The following is an 18,229-nucleotide window of genomic DNA, read 5'->3' on the forward strand; positions in this document are numbered from 1 at the left end:
CACAGCACTACGATGCAAACTAAAACTGCAGTATGTGAGTCACTTCTCTTAACACTACCATGTGCCTTCCTAAGGCTAAGGAGCTCCATGCAGAGGATTTTTCCCACTTCTGAACTCCAACCATTTGGCTCCCTCTCCCATCAGCATTTACTCCATAATTTTATCAAAACTGCATGTACATCTGCCTTCCCTATAAGAGCAGGGACTGCAGTCACCAGGCCTGGCACAGTGCCATGCACATAGTTGGCAAAGCAAGATGTATTGCATAAGCCATTATCATCAGCCAAATAACAGCTACCATTTCCAGAGCACTTACTATGTGCTAAGTAGTTTACCTACATTATCCTGGAGGCTTTCCCAGACCAGACCATCCAATGCAAAGCAGCACCCCAGTCACCCTGTAGCACATAACCTTATTTTATTTCTCTAAATAGGATTTACTGCTATCTAATGTGTTCTCATTTAGTTATGTCTCCCCCACTAGAATGAAAGCTCCAAGAGAACAGTCATTTTGTCTATCTACCTCGCACTTGGCACATAGAGAGCAAATAAATGAACCTAAACTTCCCACTTTCAGCTCACCAAACTCTACACCCGAAAAACAAGTAATCCAGTGAAGAAATGGGCAGAAGACATGAATAGACACTTTTCTAAAGAAGACATCCAGATGGCCAACAGGCACATGAAAAGATGCTCAACGTCACTCCTCGTCAGGGAAATACAAATCAAAACCACACTGAGATACCACCTCACACTCGTCAGAGTGGCTAAAATGAACAAATCAGGAGACTATAGGTACTGGTGAGGATGTGGCAAAATGGGAACCCTCTTGCACTGCTGGTGAGAATGCAAACTGGTGCAGCCACTCTGGAAAACAGTGTGGAGGTTCCTCAAAAAATTAAAAATAGATCTACCCTATGACCCAGCAATAGCACTGCTAGGAATTTACCCCAGGGATACAGGAGTGCTGATGCATAGGGGCTCTTACACCCCAATGTTTATAGCAGCACTCTCAACAATAGCCAAATTATGGAAAGAGCCTAAATGTCCATCAACTGACGAATGGATAAAGAAGATGTGGTTTATACATATATACAATGGAATCTTGGCAATGAGAAAGAATGAAATCTGGCAGTTTGTAGCAACGTGGATGGAACTGGAGGGTATTATGCTAAGTGAAGTAAGTCAGGCAGAGAAAGACAGATACCATATGTTTTCACTCATATGTAGATCCTGAGAAACTTAACAGAAGACCAGGGGGGAGGGGAAGGGGGAAAAAAAAGTTACATAGAGGGAAGGAGGCGAACCATAAACGACTCTTAAATACTGAGAACTGAGGGTTGATGGGGGGTGGGGGAGAGGGGAAAGTGGGTGATGGGCATTGAAGAGGGCACCTGTTGGGATGAGCACTGGGTGTTGTATGGAAACCAATTTGGCAATAAATTATATATAAAAAAACCTTCCCACTTCCTTGGGTAGTAGAGTTGACTTGCATACAGCAGACCACAAGAAGTATGTTTTAAAATGCATATGTAGATTTCAGGATAATTGTGTTGAATATTTTATGGTTCATAATGAACTCTGGGAGAGGGGAGGGCAATAAAAGTTTAGTCACATTCCCCCAAGCACTGACTGACATATGTGCTGGAATTTTTGCTGCAATACGAAAGCCACTTCCTCTGACATAAGGTCCCTTACACGTCTGGGTCTTGCCACATCCTCTGATATACAGAGTTCGTGATGGCTAGGCTGGCTGGGGCGGTCAGGATTCCAGAAGCTCACACTTAAAGAGGGGTAAGTGGAGGGGTCAGGCGACCAAGAGTGAGCGTACAGGAGGATCGCGGATTCGTCATCCCCCACCCCGATTCTCCGCCTTGGGGCTCCCCTTCTACTGCGACCCGCTTCCTTGCACCACCAAAGCCCAGACGCACTGCACGATCAAACCTTCTCACCCCCAAGCCTTCAGGGGTCACTGAGTCCCACGTCACGTGAGTGGAGACAGGCGCCGGCGCCCACAGGTTCCCGGCAGGTTCAGAGGCGGGAGACCAGGACCCAGAACTGACCCGCCCTTGCTCCGCCCCTCGCTCCGCCCCTTGCTCCGGCCTGCCCCGGCCTCCATCCCACCCGCGCCAGCAGCGGCTCTGTCCTTCGGCCGGCGGCCCGGTTCCGCCCCGCCCCTCGCCGTGCCACGGCCCCGCCCCGCTCAGACTCCGCCTCTGGCCCCGCCCACGCCGCTCGCTTCCCGCCCCTCGCGGCCCCACTTACTCTGCGGCCGGCACCCACACCGCCGGAGCCGGCAAGCTGGTGACTGCCGCTGCTGCGCGTCCTCGTCTTCCCGCGTCACTGCTGCCGCCATGCCTGGAGGTCTCCTTCTTGGGGACGAGGCTCCCAACTTCGAGGCCAATACTACCATCGGCCGTATCCGTTTCCACGACTATCTGGGAGACTCGTAAGTGGCCACCTCGTAGCGTCCTCGGGTTACGCCCGGCCTCGGAGGTGCCTTCCCTATTTCTTCTACCTTCCGTCCTCCGAGCTCAGCCCCCTGCTCGCCGCCCGCCTCCTCCCCGCACCGGTTCCTGCACGTGCCTCTGGCCGAGTGGCTCCTGCCTCGCGTCGGCCGAGCGCTGCTGGGGGCCGGCCCCTCGACCCCATTCCGCCGGCGGCCCCCATGTGGCTGAGCCGGCTCCGCGGCGGGAAAGGGGGAGGGGAACGAAATTGGGTTCCAGCAGGTACGGGCACCGGAGGCCGATGCGGAGGGTTTGTTGCCTGTATCACTCGGTTTGGTAAGGGGTGCAAGGAGCGTGGCCGAGTTGAGGCGGCTGGGGCGAGGGCCGGGCTGCATCAGGGGTCACTTCCCGGGACTTGTGCCCAGGGTCGCACTCCCTCCCTCGGTGCTGGAATTTGCTCCCTGGGGGAAGGTGAGTGTCTAAGGCCAGAGTCTGAGGACACTGCTGTGGGCGGAAGGTTCGGGACGGCCCAGCGCGCCGAGGACTTGCTTGCTGCAGTGGTATTTGCAGGCTTCTCGACACAAAATGTAAAAATTTAAACCACCAGCTGCCAAATAAGTGGCTGAAAGACTTTTTGTCCAGAGCCTCCTCCTGTGGCTGGGATATGATTTGATAACAGCTTTGGGAGGAACCAAGAACATTCTGTATGTAGGTGTGTCCTTCATTCCAGAACTTGCAACACTTGAAGTGAAGGGCTTTCTGAGGTTGCTCAGTTGCAATGGCCTGTTCTTGCCGAGGTAGGCCACTGCAGGCTCCTGGACGCCTGGACCTCCCCGCTTTTGAGACCCTTTTGTTTCCCAGTCGTGTGCCCCTCACTGCTTCCTCCCCCCACTGCTTTGCTTCCAGCACGTGGCCTTGCCGGCGATAGCCAGATCTGGCCTGGCAGTCAGACCATTATGACTAGGAGTAAATTGGTGTTGCCCAGGTTTTACGTTTTACAGCCCCTGAATCAGCAAGCTTTTAAGTTGCTTGGTTTTAATCTGAAACCTCCCAGATATGTGTCATTATATTATGGCTCTGGAGTTCCAGTGGTCCCACCACACTGGTTTTCCCTTTTTTTTTTTTTTAATTATTGAAGTATAGTTGACACACAGTATTATATTAGTTTCAGGTGTACAATATAGTGATTAGACAATTCTATACATTACTCAGTGCCCATCACAGTAAGTAGTCACCGTCTGTCACCATGCATTATAATATTATTGAGTGTTTCCCATGCTGTGCTTTTTATCCCCATGACTAATTTATTTTATAACTGCAGTTTGTACCTCTTAATCCCCTTGATCTATTTCACTCATCCCCCCCACCCCCTCTGGCAGCCACCAGTTCTCTGCATTTATGACTCTGCTCCTGGCTTTTTGTTCATATTTTCTGCACTGTGGTGTTCTGAGGCTTAACAAATCCTCCATGATTTGTGTCCTTATTTTATTTACAGTGTCCAGATATATATGTGTATAGACAGAGAGAGGGAAGTTTATGACATTCATCAATGACTGGACAGGGCTATGCAGAGAACCTGGGAGGGGTTCTTAGCCACTTAGGCCTCCACAGCCCTTTACACTCTCTTAAGTCTATTTTCCAGCTGCCAATTTAAGGGAAAAGCTAAGCTTTGTGAAAGAGAGGACTAGGCTAGAAAAAAGATGAAAAATGGAACATTCAGACCTTAAAGGCAGGGAGAGATATACAGACTGTGTCCAATCTCGTATTAGTATTTCTCCTAAAGTCCATGGGATTTTTAGAGTATGTTCCTTTCCATTCCTATCTACAGTCCTCATCCCCATAGAACAAAATCTTATCAGAACTCTGATTGTATAAAGATAAATATTGACATAAAACATTTATTATAGCAATAATTATAAATGCCGTCACTATTTAAGCTAACCCTACTTTTTTGGGTTTCTTGCTGTTGTTTATTTGCCCCTGGGTCTATCCTGATTTTATTAAAAGTGGTGCCTTCTCAGGGAGCCACCAGTAGGAAGATGAGAAAAATATCTGCATCTACAAACAAAAATATAACAAGTCTGCCTCAGGTCACGCCTGGGATTGTGTTCCCTCCCCTACCTTGAAAAGAAGTTTGAGCTCTTTTTATAATTATAATACATGGTTTTGCCTAATGCAATTTCCCCAGGGACTCCGTTCTGTGTGTGATCTCAATTCAGAGGTCAGCTTTTGATCTAGGTGTTTTTTGGAGAAAAAAAAAAATAATAATTTCAAACATTACAGGTATCTGCCCTACCCCTGACAACTGGAAACAACTAAGGGGTTTGGGTGCTTCATTTGGTGAGTTTAATGAGCTTTAGCTCTGTTTCTTTGTGTATATGGTAGAAGCAGCTTCTTTACAGTACATCTTCACCAAACAAAACTTGTTTTCCTGGGGTTTTCTGGGGGTTAGTGAGTGAGGACCCTTCCCTTAAAGGAGGAAACCTTTTGTCTTTTGAAAATGAGGAAGGAAGGAAATGGGATAATGTAATTGAACTCCTCTTAAGAGCACACACAGTTAGGGAGACTTAGAGGGGAATGCAGACCATAGTAAGACATCCTCAGACTTACCCTCTTCCTAGCCATGTGGCACACTGGAGTTTGGCCTCTGAGGGGGACAGGATGTGAAGTGGCTTAAACTGAGTTCCTTAGCATGATTCAGCAAAACCTTTTCGATGCACAATGGAAAGAGTGTGTCTGACGCTTCTAATTCATCAACCCTTTAACAACTCAGGAAGAAATGCCCTGTTTTTCTCTCAACTCTTGGAAACTTTCTCGTAAGTCTCATCTGACCCTTAAGCAGATCCTTTACCATAGAATCAAAGGCCTAGATTTTTTACCCATACCTAGATTATTTATATCACAAGATGTATAGCCTTCTTACTGTCCTTTATAAAAAAGTAAACATACCACAAACCTCCAGAATCTTCAAAATATTACCTCTCTCTTCCCAGTCTTGCCATAGGGCCCTCTATCCTCATTGTAGGAAGGCTTTTCCTTTCCTGAAGCCTTGGGAGTTGAGTGGCAGATGTAGGTGGGAGGGAGGTACCCTTGTCTCTGCTTTGTTCTTTGTGCCTCAGGAAACTTGGCAGATTTTGAGAGGTCAAGCTTGGCATCTAGACTGAGTTGAGTTATTTAGTAGTTTAGGATCCTGGTTTAACACAAGTCCAGCGGGGTGTGGAGAACCCGGTGTTAAATTTTCCTTTTCAGTCAGAAGAGTAGTTCTGTTGCCAAGGAGAAGGAAATGGTATTCCAAAAGTTCTTGGTGACTTTTAGCTGGAAATATGGTTAAAAATCTATATAAAGTTTCATCCTAGGTAATGATGATTTAGATATTCATGTTTACCTAAGAATCTGTAGTTGTCAAAATCTGTGTTGTAGGCAGCCAGTTTTCTTGCCTACTTGGACTAAAGCAAAAAGGAAAAGAAACTGCAAAGGAAGAGACAGGTAAAACTCAAAAGTGCGGTAGCTTCGTCAGGGTGCAGAGATTGGGTGTCCTGCTTGGCAGGCTTGGTAGCTTTACAAAAGTTTTTATATCCACTCACTACAAAGAAGCCAAGTGTCAGCTTTAATTTTACATATAAATAGAGGATAGAAGCCTATTTATTTGAGATTATGTAACCTGTTTATTATTGCAGTCAGGCATTTGGTTGGATTGGGGCATATTGGGACATCCATTATTATAGCCTAGAAAAAAAGTAGAAGTGGGTAAGAAGGGGGGAAAAGGTATTTCAGTAAGCTTGTTGGTTTGAGTAGCACAGATTTTATGAGCTGAAAAAGAGTCAGGGTGGCCCTGTAGTTATTTAAGGAGGCAACACCCTTAAATTACAGTCTCCTAAGATATTTATCATGTGGAATTTCATATGTTTGGTTGAATCGGGCTTTCAACATAGGCTTTTCTGGAAGTCAGAAGATCAAAAAGCATTCCTAGACAAAAATTTAAAAGTAATTGTCCTCATAAGCACTTATTTAAAAAGGAAGTCATTTTTGACATAGGATTTGTGATTTCTCATTCTACATGACGGTGATAATCCCTCCAATAAGCTGTGGCTTCCTTTTCCTTCATCTCAGATGGGGCATTCTCTTCTCGCACCCTCGGGATTTCACCCCCGTGTGTACCACGGAGCTTGGCAGAGCCGCAAAGCTGGCACCCGAATTTGCCAAGAAGAACGTGAAAATGATTGCCCTCTCAGTGGATAGTGTTGAAGACCATCTTGCTTGGAGCAAGGTATAGTACCAATTGGCATGTGCTTTGAGGTTATAAATCAAGGTATAAATTATGTAGAGTAGCTTGGGTTTTTTGAGGTAAAGGTACAAGTAACTTCAAGTTCAGACTTCACCTATTATTTGAAAATCTGACTTAAACTGCACAGTGATCTCTACCTTGCTAAATGCAATGCTCGGTTTTTAGCCCTCGTCTTTCTCAGCCCACTAGCAGCCTTCAACCCACTGGTCATTGTATATCCTGGAACATTTTCCTCTCATGGCTTCCAGACACCACATCTTGAGCTATTCCTGTTTATGGTCAGAGTGAGCTTCCTCACCCCCAACTCCTAGTTATGCTAAAGTTGCCCTGAATTCATTTATTGGACACCGTCTCTTTTTATCTATACCCTTCCCCGTGGTGAGCTCATCCACTCACATCTAAATGCTGTGATTCCCGAATTTCCATCTCTAGGCCAGACACTGCTGGTTCCCAGCCTGCTACAACCACCGTCAACTCCCATCTCCCCTGGGATGTCCTGTCATCTCACACCTAGTATGTCTGACACTGGCTTCCTTTTCTTAATCCGAGATCTTACTCATCTTAGCTAATGGACACTGCGTTTTCATAGTTGGCCAAAATCTAGGCATCATCCTGAATTCCTCTGGTTTTTCCATATCCACGTCTGGTTCATCAGTAAACTTGTCTGCTCTGCCTTTAAAATGATGCAAAATACTATTTGGAAGACTTTCCTCAGGTAGCTTTGTGGCTTGTGCCCTTCCTGCTTTCAAGTCTTGACTCAAATGCTACCTCATCAAGGCCTTCTTCCATGGCCTCCTTATCTAAAATTATAACTCCCCTCCATGTTCCTTATCCCCCTGTGATTTTTTCTTTAGCATTGTCACCATCTAAAATAAAATGTTCTGCACATTGCTAGTTTCATTTGTTCATTTGTCCACACCCATCAGGCTCAGCAAGGCAGACTCCTATTTTGTGCTCTGCCAAACAGTGTTTGGCACTCAGTGTATCCTAGGCAGTCAGTCTCTGTGTGTTGAATGCACGAACGGAAGGAATTGTCTACTTTCAACAAACGATTTACTTGGACAACAAACGTGGTGGTCTAAACTTGAGGACATTTTGATGACTTTGCGATGATGTGCCACTAAAAAGTGATGATAGGTAAGCTCTGAAGGATGCTTACAATGTACTAGGCACTCTGTCAAGCACTTGTCATGCAACTGAATAAAAGATGTGGTACTGACTTGTGAGCTGGCCACCTGGGGCTGCAGTCCTTGGCCATTTCCTGCTAGTTAATTCTAAGTGCCCGAGATTAGAAGCATCATATACAGGAGAAAAGAGAAGGGGATTTCTCTTGCTTACGGTGGCATTTTTTTCATCCCTTACATTTGGCTGCGACTGGTAAGTGCATTTCTGCACTATGCTCTCATGTTTGCCAGTGAGAATACTTTTCCTCCCACAGAGTTGGAGGGACTTGCTCAGGGTTGGCCGGCTAGGAAAGGATGGCAGTGCAATTGGAACCTCAAACCAATGCTGTCATTGATACTACATGATAGAGAGTAGGAATTCATCTGATTTAGGCTAGAATAAAGCCAAAGCATGTGGTTCTTTGGTGTTCGTGGATATAACGTAATGCCCATCAGGGAAGTGGCAGTGTTGACCGTTTATTACCGTACAGCAGCCATTGAAACTAGAAACCACCAAAGGAAGAGTTGATTGCCTCTTGTAAAACACCTTTTAAAGTAGCAGCATGCCCAGACTCATTTTAGCCTGTGAGCCTCTGCCTTGAATTTTCAGAATTGTGAGAGCACTGAACAGGAAACAAGTCCCACCTATCAGAAGCAGTGGCCAAACTTTGGCACTCAACTGGTTACATAGGAAACTTCAGGACGCCTCTAGCACAAAGCCTTTTGATTATTATTTAGTTGTGATGAGCTGATGGGGGGCCAGTGACAACAGAAAGGAAGTTAAGATAATAAAATTAAGGAACACGTCAAAATGTGTTGTTACCCGTTTCAAAGTTCACCTGTACCACTTCTGTCCTGTCGCATCTCTGCTGAGAAATTGACAGAGGCTCTATATCCGCCATGACCTCAACCCCTATGTTACTTTTAAGGCTCCACATAATAAACAGACCTTATTCCAACCTTAAATCCTCTCTCCCACTGCTTCCTAAAGCTCTACCCAGCTAAGTTACTCACTCTCTTCTCAGTTATTTATGCTCAGACCTGCCTGCATGTTTCATTAATACTGCTCCTCTTCCCTGTGAAAAATCTCATCCATCCTTCAAGGCCCCAGGTAGAATCTCTCCTGAAGTCTTTCCTAACTCAGGAGACCTATCTGTCAGTGGGGACATTAGTATACTTCAGCATTTACAATCTGCCATGTAAATATTAGAGTCTTGCATTTGCTGCTACTTCACATGGGAATCATCTTAACCAAAGTAGAAGTTTCTTTGAAGGCACGTGCCACGCCTCACTCATCCACATGCACTTGCCCTCGCGCTTACCCCACGGGAAGTGCTATATCATTACTTGATCAAATATGGGAGCTAGATTTTCTTTTTCAAAGGCTTCTAGGGATAGGAAAAGTAGGAATGAATGAGTAAATGAGTGAAGTTTAGTAGGGGAAGAGAGTAGAATGAGGAGGAAAGTACATTATTGTCTTTCAGTTCAGACCTGAAATGCTTTGTTTTCTATGTGGATTTCACCCTAGTGTAAATTTACCTTGAACTTGTCCTTAAAGTATATATTCAACTCTCCATTCTTGGATTTGCTTCAAATTTTATGGGTTTTTTTTTCATTTCTTAATATCTGCTGTATAGTAGCTTAATGTCTGGGTCGGGGTTCTTAGCGGGCAGGGACCAGATCTGTAGAATTATCTTTGCATGTGGCATTACTTTTAGATGTGATGGACTTAATGAACACATTATTTCTGATGGTATTTACTTATTGGGTACTCAGAGGTACCTTAGTTTGGGATCTAACTCTACAGCATTCAACTTTTAAAGCATTTCTTTCTGCTTTCCGTGGGCAGTAAAATCATGCCAAATTTTAAGAGACCTGGGCACGAAAAGGGTCTGTGGTGATAACCTAAGTACTGTACTGTACTGTTATTTCTGTCAGTGAGTGATTGGGATGAGGAGTGTTCATTCATTCATTTTTTTTTTTTTTTTACTAAAATCGCTTAGAGAAAATTATGATTGTGTTCCTCTTCCCTATCTCGCAAGATGTTCATTGATTGAATTCAGAGAATGTGCCTGGTTTAGATTTTTTTTTCCCCTTTCACCTGCATTTCAGGATATCAATGCTTACAATGGTCAGGAGCCCACAGAAAAATTACCTTTCCCCATCATTGATGATAAGAATCGGGACCTTGCCATCCTGTTAGGCATGCTGGACCCAGCAGAGAAGGACGAAAAGGGCATGCCTGTGACAGCTCGTGTGGTGAGTTGTAGAAATCCATTAGTTGTCCTCATGACTGGCCAGGCTCCGTGTACAGCTGAGTGCTTACACCGACTCGAGGAATAGGGGAATATCTCCAGTTATGAAATAATTAGGGGCAATCTCACTGACCATCCGTACTGCTGAAGCAAAGTAAAATTTTCAGCTAAATTTGATAACTTTTGGAAATGTACATAAAATAAGTAGTTGATCATAAGATATCATCTAGAATTGAGGAATCTTTTTCCCAGCTCTCCTAACAGCCCTCTCTTTTAAAGTGGTGGGCCATAATACCCTTCTTCATAAGGCAACTGTGGCTGGGAATTCCTGTTTGTCCTTACCTACTAGAGAACAGACTTAATCCGTCATCTGCAAAACTATACAACTATTTGAAGACCGGTATCAACTCCCATCAGTATATTTTTTTAAAGGTTTTTAATGTTTATTCATTTTTTGAGAGAGAGACAGAGTGCGAGCGGGGGAGGGGCAGAGAGAGAGGGAGACAGAATATGAAGCAGGCTCCAGGCTCTGAACTGTCATCACAGAACCCGACACAGGGCTTGAACTCGGGAACTGTGAGATCATAACCTGAGCCAAAGTCAGACACTTAACCGACAGAGCCATCCAGGTGTCCCCTACCCCCATTAGTATATTTTTAAGGTAATCATCCCTAGTTAACATAGTACCTTCCTGAGGCCTTTCCTGGATTCAATTTGCATATCAGGTTTTCTTACTGAGACACCCAGAACCAAATAGAATTCCCTTCTAAGTTTAGAAAAATAACATGGAGGGGCGCCTGAGTAGCTCAGTTGGTTAAGCCTCCAACTTCAGCTCAGGTCGTATCTCACAGTTTGTGAGTTCAAGCCCTGCATCGGGCCCTGTGCTGACAGCTCAGAGCCTGGAGCCTGCTTCAGATTCTGTGTCTCCCTCTCTCTGCCCCTCCCCCACTCACACTCTGTCTCTCTCTCCTTCAAAAATAAATCAACGTTAAAAAAAAAAGAAAAGAAAAGAAAAAGAACCTGGAGAAGAAAATTATCTACACTGAAGCCACCCAGATTAACAGTTTGATGTATCCTTCTAGATGTTTGCTGAGGGCAGGGGTGGGGGCAGGGTTTTGGGTTTTGGTTTTTTCTACACCCTTGAACATTTCTAATAACTAAAGAGCTTTCAAAGAGGCTTTGATATCAAAAACACTTAAAAGAATTATTCCTATTTATGCATCTGTGTGCTTTGCAGGTATTTATCTTTGGTCCTGATAAGAAGCTGAAGCTGTCTATCCTCTACCCAGCAACCACTGGCAGGAACTTTGATGAGATTCTCAGGGTAATTACCTCTCTCCAGCTGACAGCGGAAAAGAGGGTTGCCACCCCCGTTGATTGGAAGGTAAAGATGTTAAAAGGGCAGATACCCAGCTCACCTTCAAGGCCTAAGGGGCCAGTCTCTAAATGGCTATCTTCTGGGTCTTTCTTACTTGGGGCTCTTTTTCTGGCACGCACACACACTGGCAGGACTTTTCCTTATGGCTGAGTTTCAGATTTACTATGAGGCCATTGTCAAGGTCTTCTTTGTATTTTTATATGAAATACAAACTCCCCATATTGCTTTCTAACTTCCATATCACTTGATCAAATTAATTGGTCAGAATGATTCCTTTTCTTTTTTAAGTTTATTTATTTATTTTGAGGAAGAGCACGAGCAAGGGAGAGGAGAGGCAGAGAGAGAGAGAGAGAATCCCTTAGCATGGAGCCTGGGGCGGCCCTCAAACTCACGAAGTGTGCGGTCATGGCCTGAGCTGAAACCGAGAATCGGACACTTAACCAACTGAGCCACCCAGAATGATTTCTTAATAAAATAAATTTTTTTTAAAAAAACCTTTAACCCTTCCCAAAATGAGCAAAATGTTGGCAAAATATTTATAGCAAAACTTAGATTGGCCACTTGAGTCATGGCTATAAAACTATTTGGTGTATGAATGTCTGGAGCATTTCACTTCTCTTAAGCTTCAATTAGCCTTTCAAACCCCATGTAGAATTCTCAGACAGGGATAATATCACAAGGGCATCTTAACATTGCTACCTTTTTAAAATATGCTCACCTGAATACCAGGTTGTGTTGATTTGTTTTTCCTGACAGGCAAATCATTTAAAGTCTGTATCTGTCCATTGAACATGTGTTTATTGAGCCCAGGCAGTGGGCTCTGGGCTACAGCAATGGTGAACAATATAAATATTAATGTAAATAGGAGTCCCTGCCCTCAGAGAGCTTACATGCCAGTGGGCGGAGACAAACAGTATGCAAGTTTACCGTGTTTTAGGTGGCAATAAGTGTGACTGAGAAAAATCAAGCAGAGGTGGAGACAGTGGGAGCATAGGGGTGGGAGAGTAGGTTTTATAATTGGCTGTCAAAGAAGGCCTTTCTCTGAAGGGAACTTTGGGAAGGACATGAAGAAAGCAAGGGACCAAGTCGTGCTTGTTTATGAGGGAGGAAAACCAGCGTGCCTGGAAGAGCAGGAGCAGGAGGTGGGGCAAGGAGGCACGATTCATTCACACCGGGCAGCGGTAAGGACTTAGAATTTAAATTTTAAAGTGTGGTGCCAAGATGTCACTGGGTTTAAAACAAGACCATTTCTTGTTAAGATGGGGACATTGTTCTCTCAGCAAAGTGTCGAAGATCATCCTGTGAAAACAAAATTCCTCAGAGGGAAGAGAGTGGCCAATACTGGGTTATTCTCATGAGCACCTGTAGCTACTTTTCTGAAGCTACTTCTTGGCCTTCAGGCTTCACTGTAAGAGTGAATTTCATTATTCTCAATGTCTTTCAATAGGATGGCGATAGCGTGATGGTTCTTCCAACCATCCCTGAAGATGAAGCCAAAAAAATTTTCCCTAAAGGAGTCTTCACCAAAGAGCTCCCGTCTGGCAAGAAGTACCTCCGTTACACGCCCCAGCCGTAGTCCCTCCAGGAGGTGGTTAGCACAGTGAGCCAGGGGGCGCCGGCTGCCAGTCATGTTCTCCTGCACCTGTTCCATAACAACATCCTGGTGTGATCACAGCCAAGGCCTTTAGGTTGCTATACTACTGGCTTATTAAACAAAATGGCACTAAAAATTTCTTGGGATCCTTTCCTCTGTGCCTTCACCAGCATTCTGTTCTGTTCCTGCACCGTAGCACTCTCTGCTGTCTCTGAAATGTAGTCTGTATGTGAGATTCAAGTCTTGGATGTCTACAGGATGTGGGGTCGATGAGGTAGTGTCAGTTGATGGTGGAGAAAGTCTGTTCTGCTCCATCATAGAATGACTGTCAGGTTTTCAGCTGTTCCAATCAAATCCAGAACTTGACGTTCAAATTCCCCTGTAGATACGAGTATATAACCCAAAAACCTGTAGAGATCCAGAAATTCTCCACTCTTCAGGGTTTTGATCGCAGCGGGGGCAACAAACTTTTCAATTCTATACTTTTTCAGTAGATAACTGGAGTGGGATGAGCGGGGGAGGAATCTTTAAATATTGTGCTATAACGAAAATTTTTCGAGAAATTTCTATTAAAAAAGAGAGGCTATAGAAGAGGCTCCACTTGCCTGCCTGCCAGGGAGGTGGACCAGGAGGTGTGAGCGATGCGACAGTGCCATGTGCCTTTCACGCAGAGTATTTCCATATGTCTGTCTGCTCTACACTGATGGGCGCGAGCAAGAGCACAACTTGGGAAGAAAGGAGGAAATGATTGAAAATGTTTTGTTATAGAACTATTCTTGCAGTGAGGGGATGGGGCTGTTTTCTGAGTTTTGCTTTTTGGGGATCAGCAAATAAATTCTTTGTTAAAACTGGATCAGAGAATTCTGTTGTCACGTTTTGAAGTACTAGTTTAGACTCCTGACCCGAAGGGCAGAGCTTCGCTCGCTAGGATCGGCATCAGTACTTTTCTCCAAAGGCAGATACGTGAAATTTCATGTGACGAAAGTGGAGGAGCAGCTGACGAACAAGGAGATTTCACCACATCTCTTGGCCCACTTCGCTCCTTCCTGTTACTTCCCTGGGTCCTTGGGTTTGTGACCCCCCTGCTGTAAAGAGCTCTCCTAACGTATTATTTTAATTGGATTTATAAGGCTTAAGAATATGAATCTTGAGGAGAGTAGTACACCTGTGCGTTTCTGGAAAGAATACTAACTACTGTGAACTGATGGTCTCTCAGACTTTTGTTAGGCTGTGCTGATAAGTCCTGGGTTTAGAAAGAAGTGTCCCATACCTAGTATAGTCCCTTGCATGTAGCCCTCCATATTTCTTTATTGAGTAGAATAATGTAAAACATGATGCCTGGTGCCATATGGTAGATGAGTCATTAAGTCTTTAGTTTCCTTGAATTTTCCACATGTAAAATTTGAGTGACACCAAGAAGGTTGGGAAGGTAGTGAAAATTTCAAGTTACCCAATATCCTGAGGAGTCCTGGTCTGAAAGACCCAAGAGGAATGTGTCTTGCTCTTACCTCTTCGAGTCACAATATACTTTGCCCTTAAAGAACCAATACCTGGTCCTCTTATAGGATATCTCCTAACTAGTCCTTGGATCTTCCGTCTCCTGTCACCTTTCCAACTATTCAGTTCCTTGCTGCTCTCTTTTCTTCCTTTGGCTATTTGATGCCTCTTGTCCTTGTCTCTTGGAGTCTGGCTTCAACTTTCTCTCATGGTGACAATCCAGCATCTAAATCTCCAACGTTAATTTTTCAGTTATTCAACACTTGAGTGTTGATCTTTATTGGCGGATGGAACGTGTGCCATTGGATTTGCAAATTCAAAATCAAATTCATCAACTTCCCCCAATAAATGTATTGCTCCCCTCATCACTCAGGCACCCAAACCCTGGTGTTTTTTTGGCCATCTCTACTCTGTCCACATATATGATGCCAATACAAAGACGCTGAAAAGGTTCAAAGAAAAGGCAGCCAGGTATCCCCAAATGGATTTCTGGCTCTGTCACCATGAAGCCATGAGACTTTGTGAAAAGATTCTTCTCCAGATGTAAAATGTGACATAATACGCATTTCCCGGGTTGAAGTGATCCTAAGTACATCTTCAGTGCCCTAGTGGGCATGGAGAATAGAGTTCCCATCAAGAGTTGCTGCTCTCAATTTTCATGGAAGAACAGAATAAATTGCATTATGTGTTCAAGATTTATTAATTGAAAGTGAATTCACATTTGACAATTGTGATTATGAGAGAAGCATGAGAAGTCCATGGGACTGCCTTCTCAGTCTTCTAAGATTCTCACAGTGGTAAATCTGTGGCCCCCTGTGTGGTCTTGCCACAAGTCTGATCTCGCCTCTCACCTCCACCCTAAGTGTAGGGATCTGCGTTGAGATACTCAGCAAAGGGGCAGGGAGCCAGAATGGCTGTGTCGTTTACTCCCATTTGGCTCCACCCCTTTGGGGCAATGCGAATTGAGGAAATACAACTTTAATTTTATTTTTTTTTAACTTTTTATTTTTGAGAGACACAGAGAGAGACAGAGCATGAATGGGGGAGGAGCAGAGAGAGGGAGACACAGAATCCGAAACAGGCTCCAGGCTCTGAGCTGTCAGCACAGAGCCCGATGCGGGGCTCAAACCCACAAACTGAGATCATGACCTGAGCTGAAGTTGAACACTTAACCAACTGAGCCACCCGGGCGCCCCTGACAACTTTAATTTTAGCTTAAAGGGTGTATTAACTGGCCAAAAGGTCATTACCACTTTTCTTGGCAGTAACTGGTTCGGAAATGGGCACGTGATTCAATTCTTGAGAATGAGCCACAAACAGGATCATTGGAGTTTCTAGAAGAATTCTATCCTGACAGCAATTGGAGACCTTTTTTTTTCCTTTTTGTCTCACACAAAACATGATTGTTGCTAGCAGCCATCTGACTACCTGTGCACGGGGAACCACAGAATGAGGCTGGTCAACAGCAAAGTGGAGAGAAAAAAAATCTGATCATCATCTTCGCTGAGTCCATCAACCATGAACCCATCTTACCTCTTGACTGACACTACATAAAATAATACATGTCCTTAGGGCATAAGCCTTTTTGAGTTGGGTTTAGGCCAAACGCATCCTAACATGTATGTGGGAGGAATTATGTCCTAGTTCCATCAGATACGCTAATGAGCCTCTAAGCAAGACTGTAGAGCAAAGTATCTCAAGTTTCAAATGCACTAAATCCCACAGGAGTGTGAAAATGCAGAGCCCAGGGGCCTACCCCCAGGGACTGACTCTGCAGGTGGCCAGCTGGTGTTCATTTGTAACAAGCCATGTGACTGGCGCAGAGCACAGCAGGTACTGCCCTTAACCCAGTATCCACTTACCCCTTACTTTTCACTAAAACCACCCAGATCATTATTAAGGGTGGCAGAGTGAGATGCCAGCCAAAAATTCATCTTAAGGTGAGAGGTTTAGGCACATGACCGTGCTGGCCTGGGATGAGGTCCATTCCTGACTCAAAGGCAAAACCTCGCAAAGAGAAAGCTCCTTGCCCTCCTGGAAAGCAAATAGGATGCCTGGAGGTACAGATGTCACTTTGCCACCCTGGGGATAAGGCACAGGCCGAGGATGAGGAGGCTGCAGCCTAGTCCGTGATAACTTACTTCCTCAACCAGCTGCACCCATCCCTTTCTGTCTATTTCTAGATGTTTTGTTACTATAAGAAAAATGAAGCCTTTAATTAGACTAAGTCACAGGGATGGAAGGTATAGTACAGGGAATATCGTCCATGGCGTTAGAGTAGCATCGTGTGGTGACAGATGGTAGCTATGCTTGTGGTGAGCACGGCGTGACGTCTACACTTGTCCATGTTGTGCCCCTGAAACTAATGTAACCATAGTGCATCAACTGTAATCAAAAAGAGAAAAAATGAAGCCTCTGTGGTTCAGTCACGGTGGCCGGGTTCCTACGTGTGCAGCCACATCCAGTATTTGCTGACACTCAGGTGATCCGCAGTCCACGCTGAAATACTGTCCTGTTATGGCAGGTGTCCAAAAGGTTCTAATAAATAGGCCTGACTTTTTGTCTTACGTTTTCTTCTTATTCTTACCTCTATTAGGGTTTTCCCTAGAGTAGAGCATCAAATATCCTTTCGAAATCTTGTTGAAATGAAAAGGCATAAAGGATTCTAAATAATAAACAATCAGACCATAACATTCAACTTTATTTGACTTTTAAAAAGAAACTGAAAAGTGATATCAAAGAGTATTATGCAATGCAAGACTATTAACCTCTCCTAAACTTTGCTTTCAGCAACTAAGGTTAGAGAACATAGTTCCATTTTTCAACATATACTAAATTGGGGAGGGAGGGAATAACTTTTCACCGGAAAATGTTAGGGGGTCATTAACAGCAAATCAAATTATATAAGTTGTATGCTTCAGTCAGTAATATATTAAGTGTACAATGCTTCTGATTACTTGAATTCTCATAAATGGCTCTATTTGGTTTCATTTGGTAGGCCATGAATTATCCTGAAGAATTTTGAACATCTCAAGTATAATGCAACTGCTTAAAGTTAGAGCTTTTCCAGCAGCTCAATTGCTTGTGAAATAAATACAGCAGTATTTATTAGCCATTTCAGCAACTTCTGAGTAACCTCCTTGCCAGGTGATCCTTCAGCACGTGAGCCAGGATATTAGCTCAGTCTTTTACCTGACTCCACATATCACCTTAGCACCATTAGTATTCCTTTTTAAAATAGGGTCCAGTTTCCAACTATAAAGGAAAGTCAAAAGCAAAATATTAGACTATGAGCATTTCAGGAAAAAACATGAACTATCAAAATGCAATCAGAAAACTTAACTGAAAATTCACATTTTATTATCTGGAACGTTCCCTCTAAAAGATCTTACATATTAAGGGCTTTGAGAGATCAGTTACGAGTAAATACATATGCATCTCTGTGCTATCAAGCATCATCTTGGAAAGAGATACTACATTAATTCACTAAGAGTAGTCAAACAAAGGTGCACTTCAGGAAAAGAGAAATGTCAGGAGAGTTGAATTCCGGGTAACTCTGTGACTGATTCCCAGGTAACCGGAAACTTTGTCCCTAAATCACAAGGAGAAG

General features: G+C 44.1%; 2 protein-coding genes across 5 annotated transcripts in view; one reads left to right on the plus strand and one right to left on the minus strand.

The window, feature by feature from the left end:
- Nucleotides 1–2,239: 2,239 nt before the first annotated feature.
- Nucleotides 2,240–13,975, plus strand: PRDX6 (peroxiredoxin 6). The gene is made up of 5 exons (XM_042924729.1): nucleotides 2,240–2,449; nucleotides 6,558–6,714; nucleotides 10,008–10,154; nucleotides 11,388–11,534; nucleotides 12,976–13,975. The coding sequence occupies exons 1-5, from the start codon at nucleotides 2,355–2,357 to the stop codon at nucleotides 13,102–13,104; spliced, it is 675 nt and encodes a 224-aa protein (XP_042780663.1). The 5' UTR covers nucleotides 2,240–2,354; the 3' UTR covers nucleotides 13,105–13,975.
- Nucleotides 13,976–17,289: 3,314 nt separating this feature from the next.
- The window catches only part of SLC9C2 (solute carrier family 9 member C2 (putative)), an 86,571-nt gene continuing 85,631 nt past the window's right edge, over nucleotides 17,290–18,229 (minus strand). For all 4 annotated transcript variants that reach the window (XM_042925504.1, XM_042925503.1, XM_042925500.1 and 1 more), the window contains one exon: nucleotides 17,290–17,874. In XM_042925504.1, the coding sequence (XP_042781438.1) occupies nucleotides 17,839–17,874 (36 nt within the window). In that variant the 3' untranslated portion in view covers nucleotides 17,290–17,838. The remainder of the gene's footprint in view (nucleotides 17,875–18,229) is intronic.

Source organism: Panthera leo, chromosome F3 (assembly GCF_018350215.1).
Source record: "Panthera leo isolate Ple1 chromosome F3, P.leo_Ple1_pat1.1, whole genome shotgun sequence".
Classification (NCBI taxonomy): Eukaryota; Metazoa; Chordata; class Mammalia; order Carnivora; family Felidae; genus Panthera; species Panthera leo.

Bases quoted from the DNA above. Each gene is read 5' to 3' on its own strand.
- PRDX6 (XM_042924729.1), top strand. From the start codon at position 2,355: ATGCCTGGAGGTCTCCTTCTTGGGGACGAGGCTCCCAACTTCGAGGCC. The intron at 10,155-11,387 runs GTGAGTTGTAGA...TGTGCTTTGCAG, and splicing joins TGCCTGTGACAGCTCGTGTG to GTATTTATCTTTGGTCCTGA. The intron at 11,535-12,975 runs GTAAAGATGTTA...GTCTTTCAATAG, and splicing joins CCACCCCCGTTGATTGGAAG to GATGGCGATAGCGTGATGGT.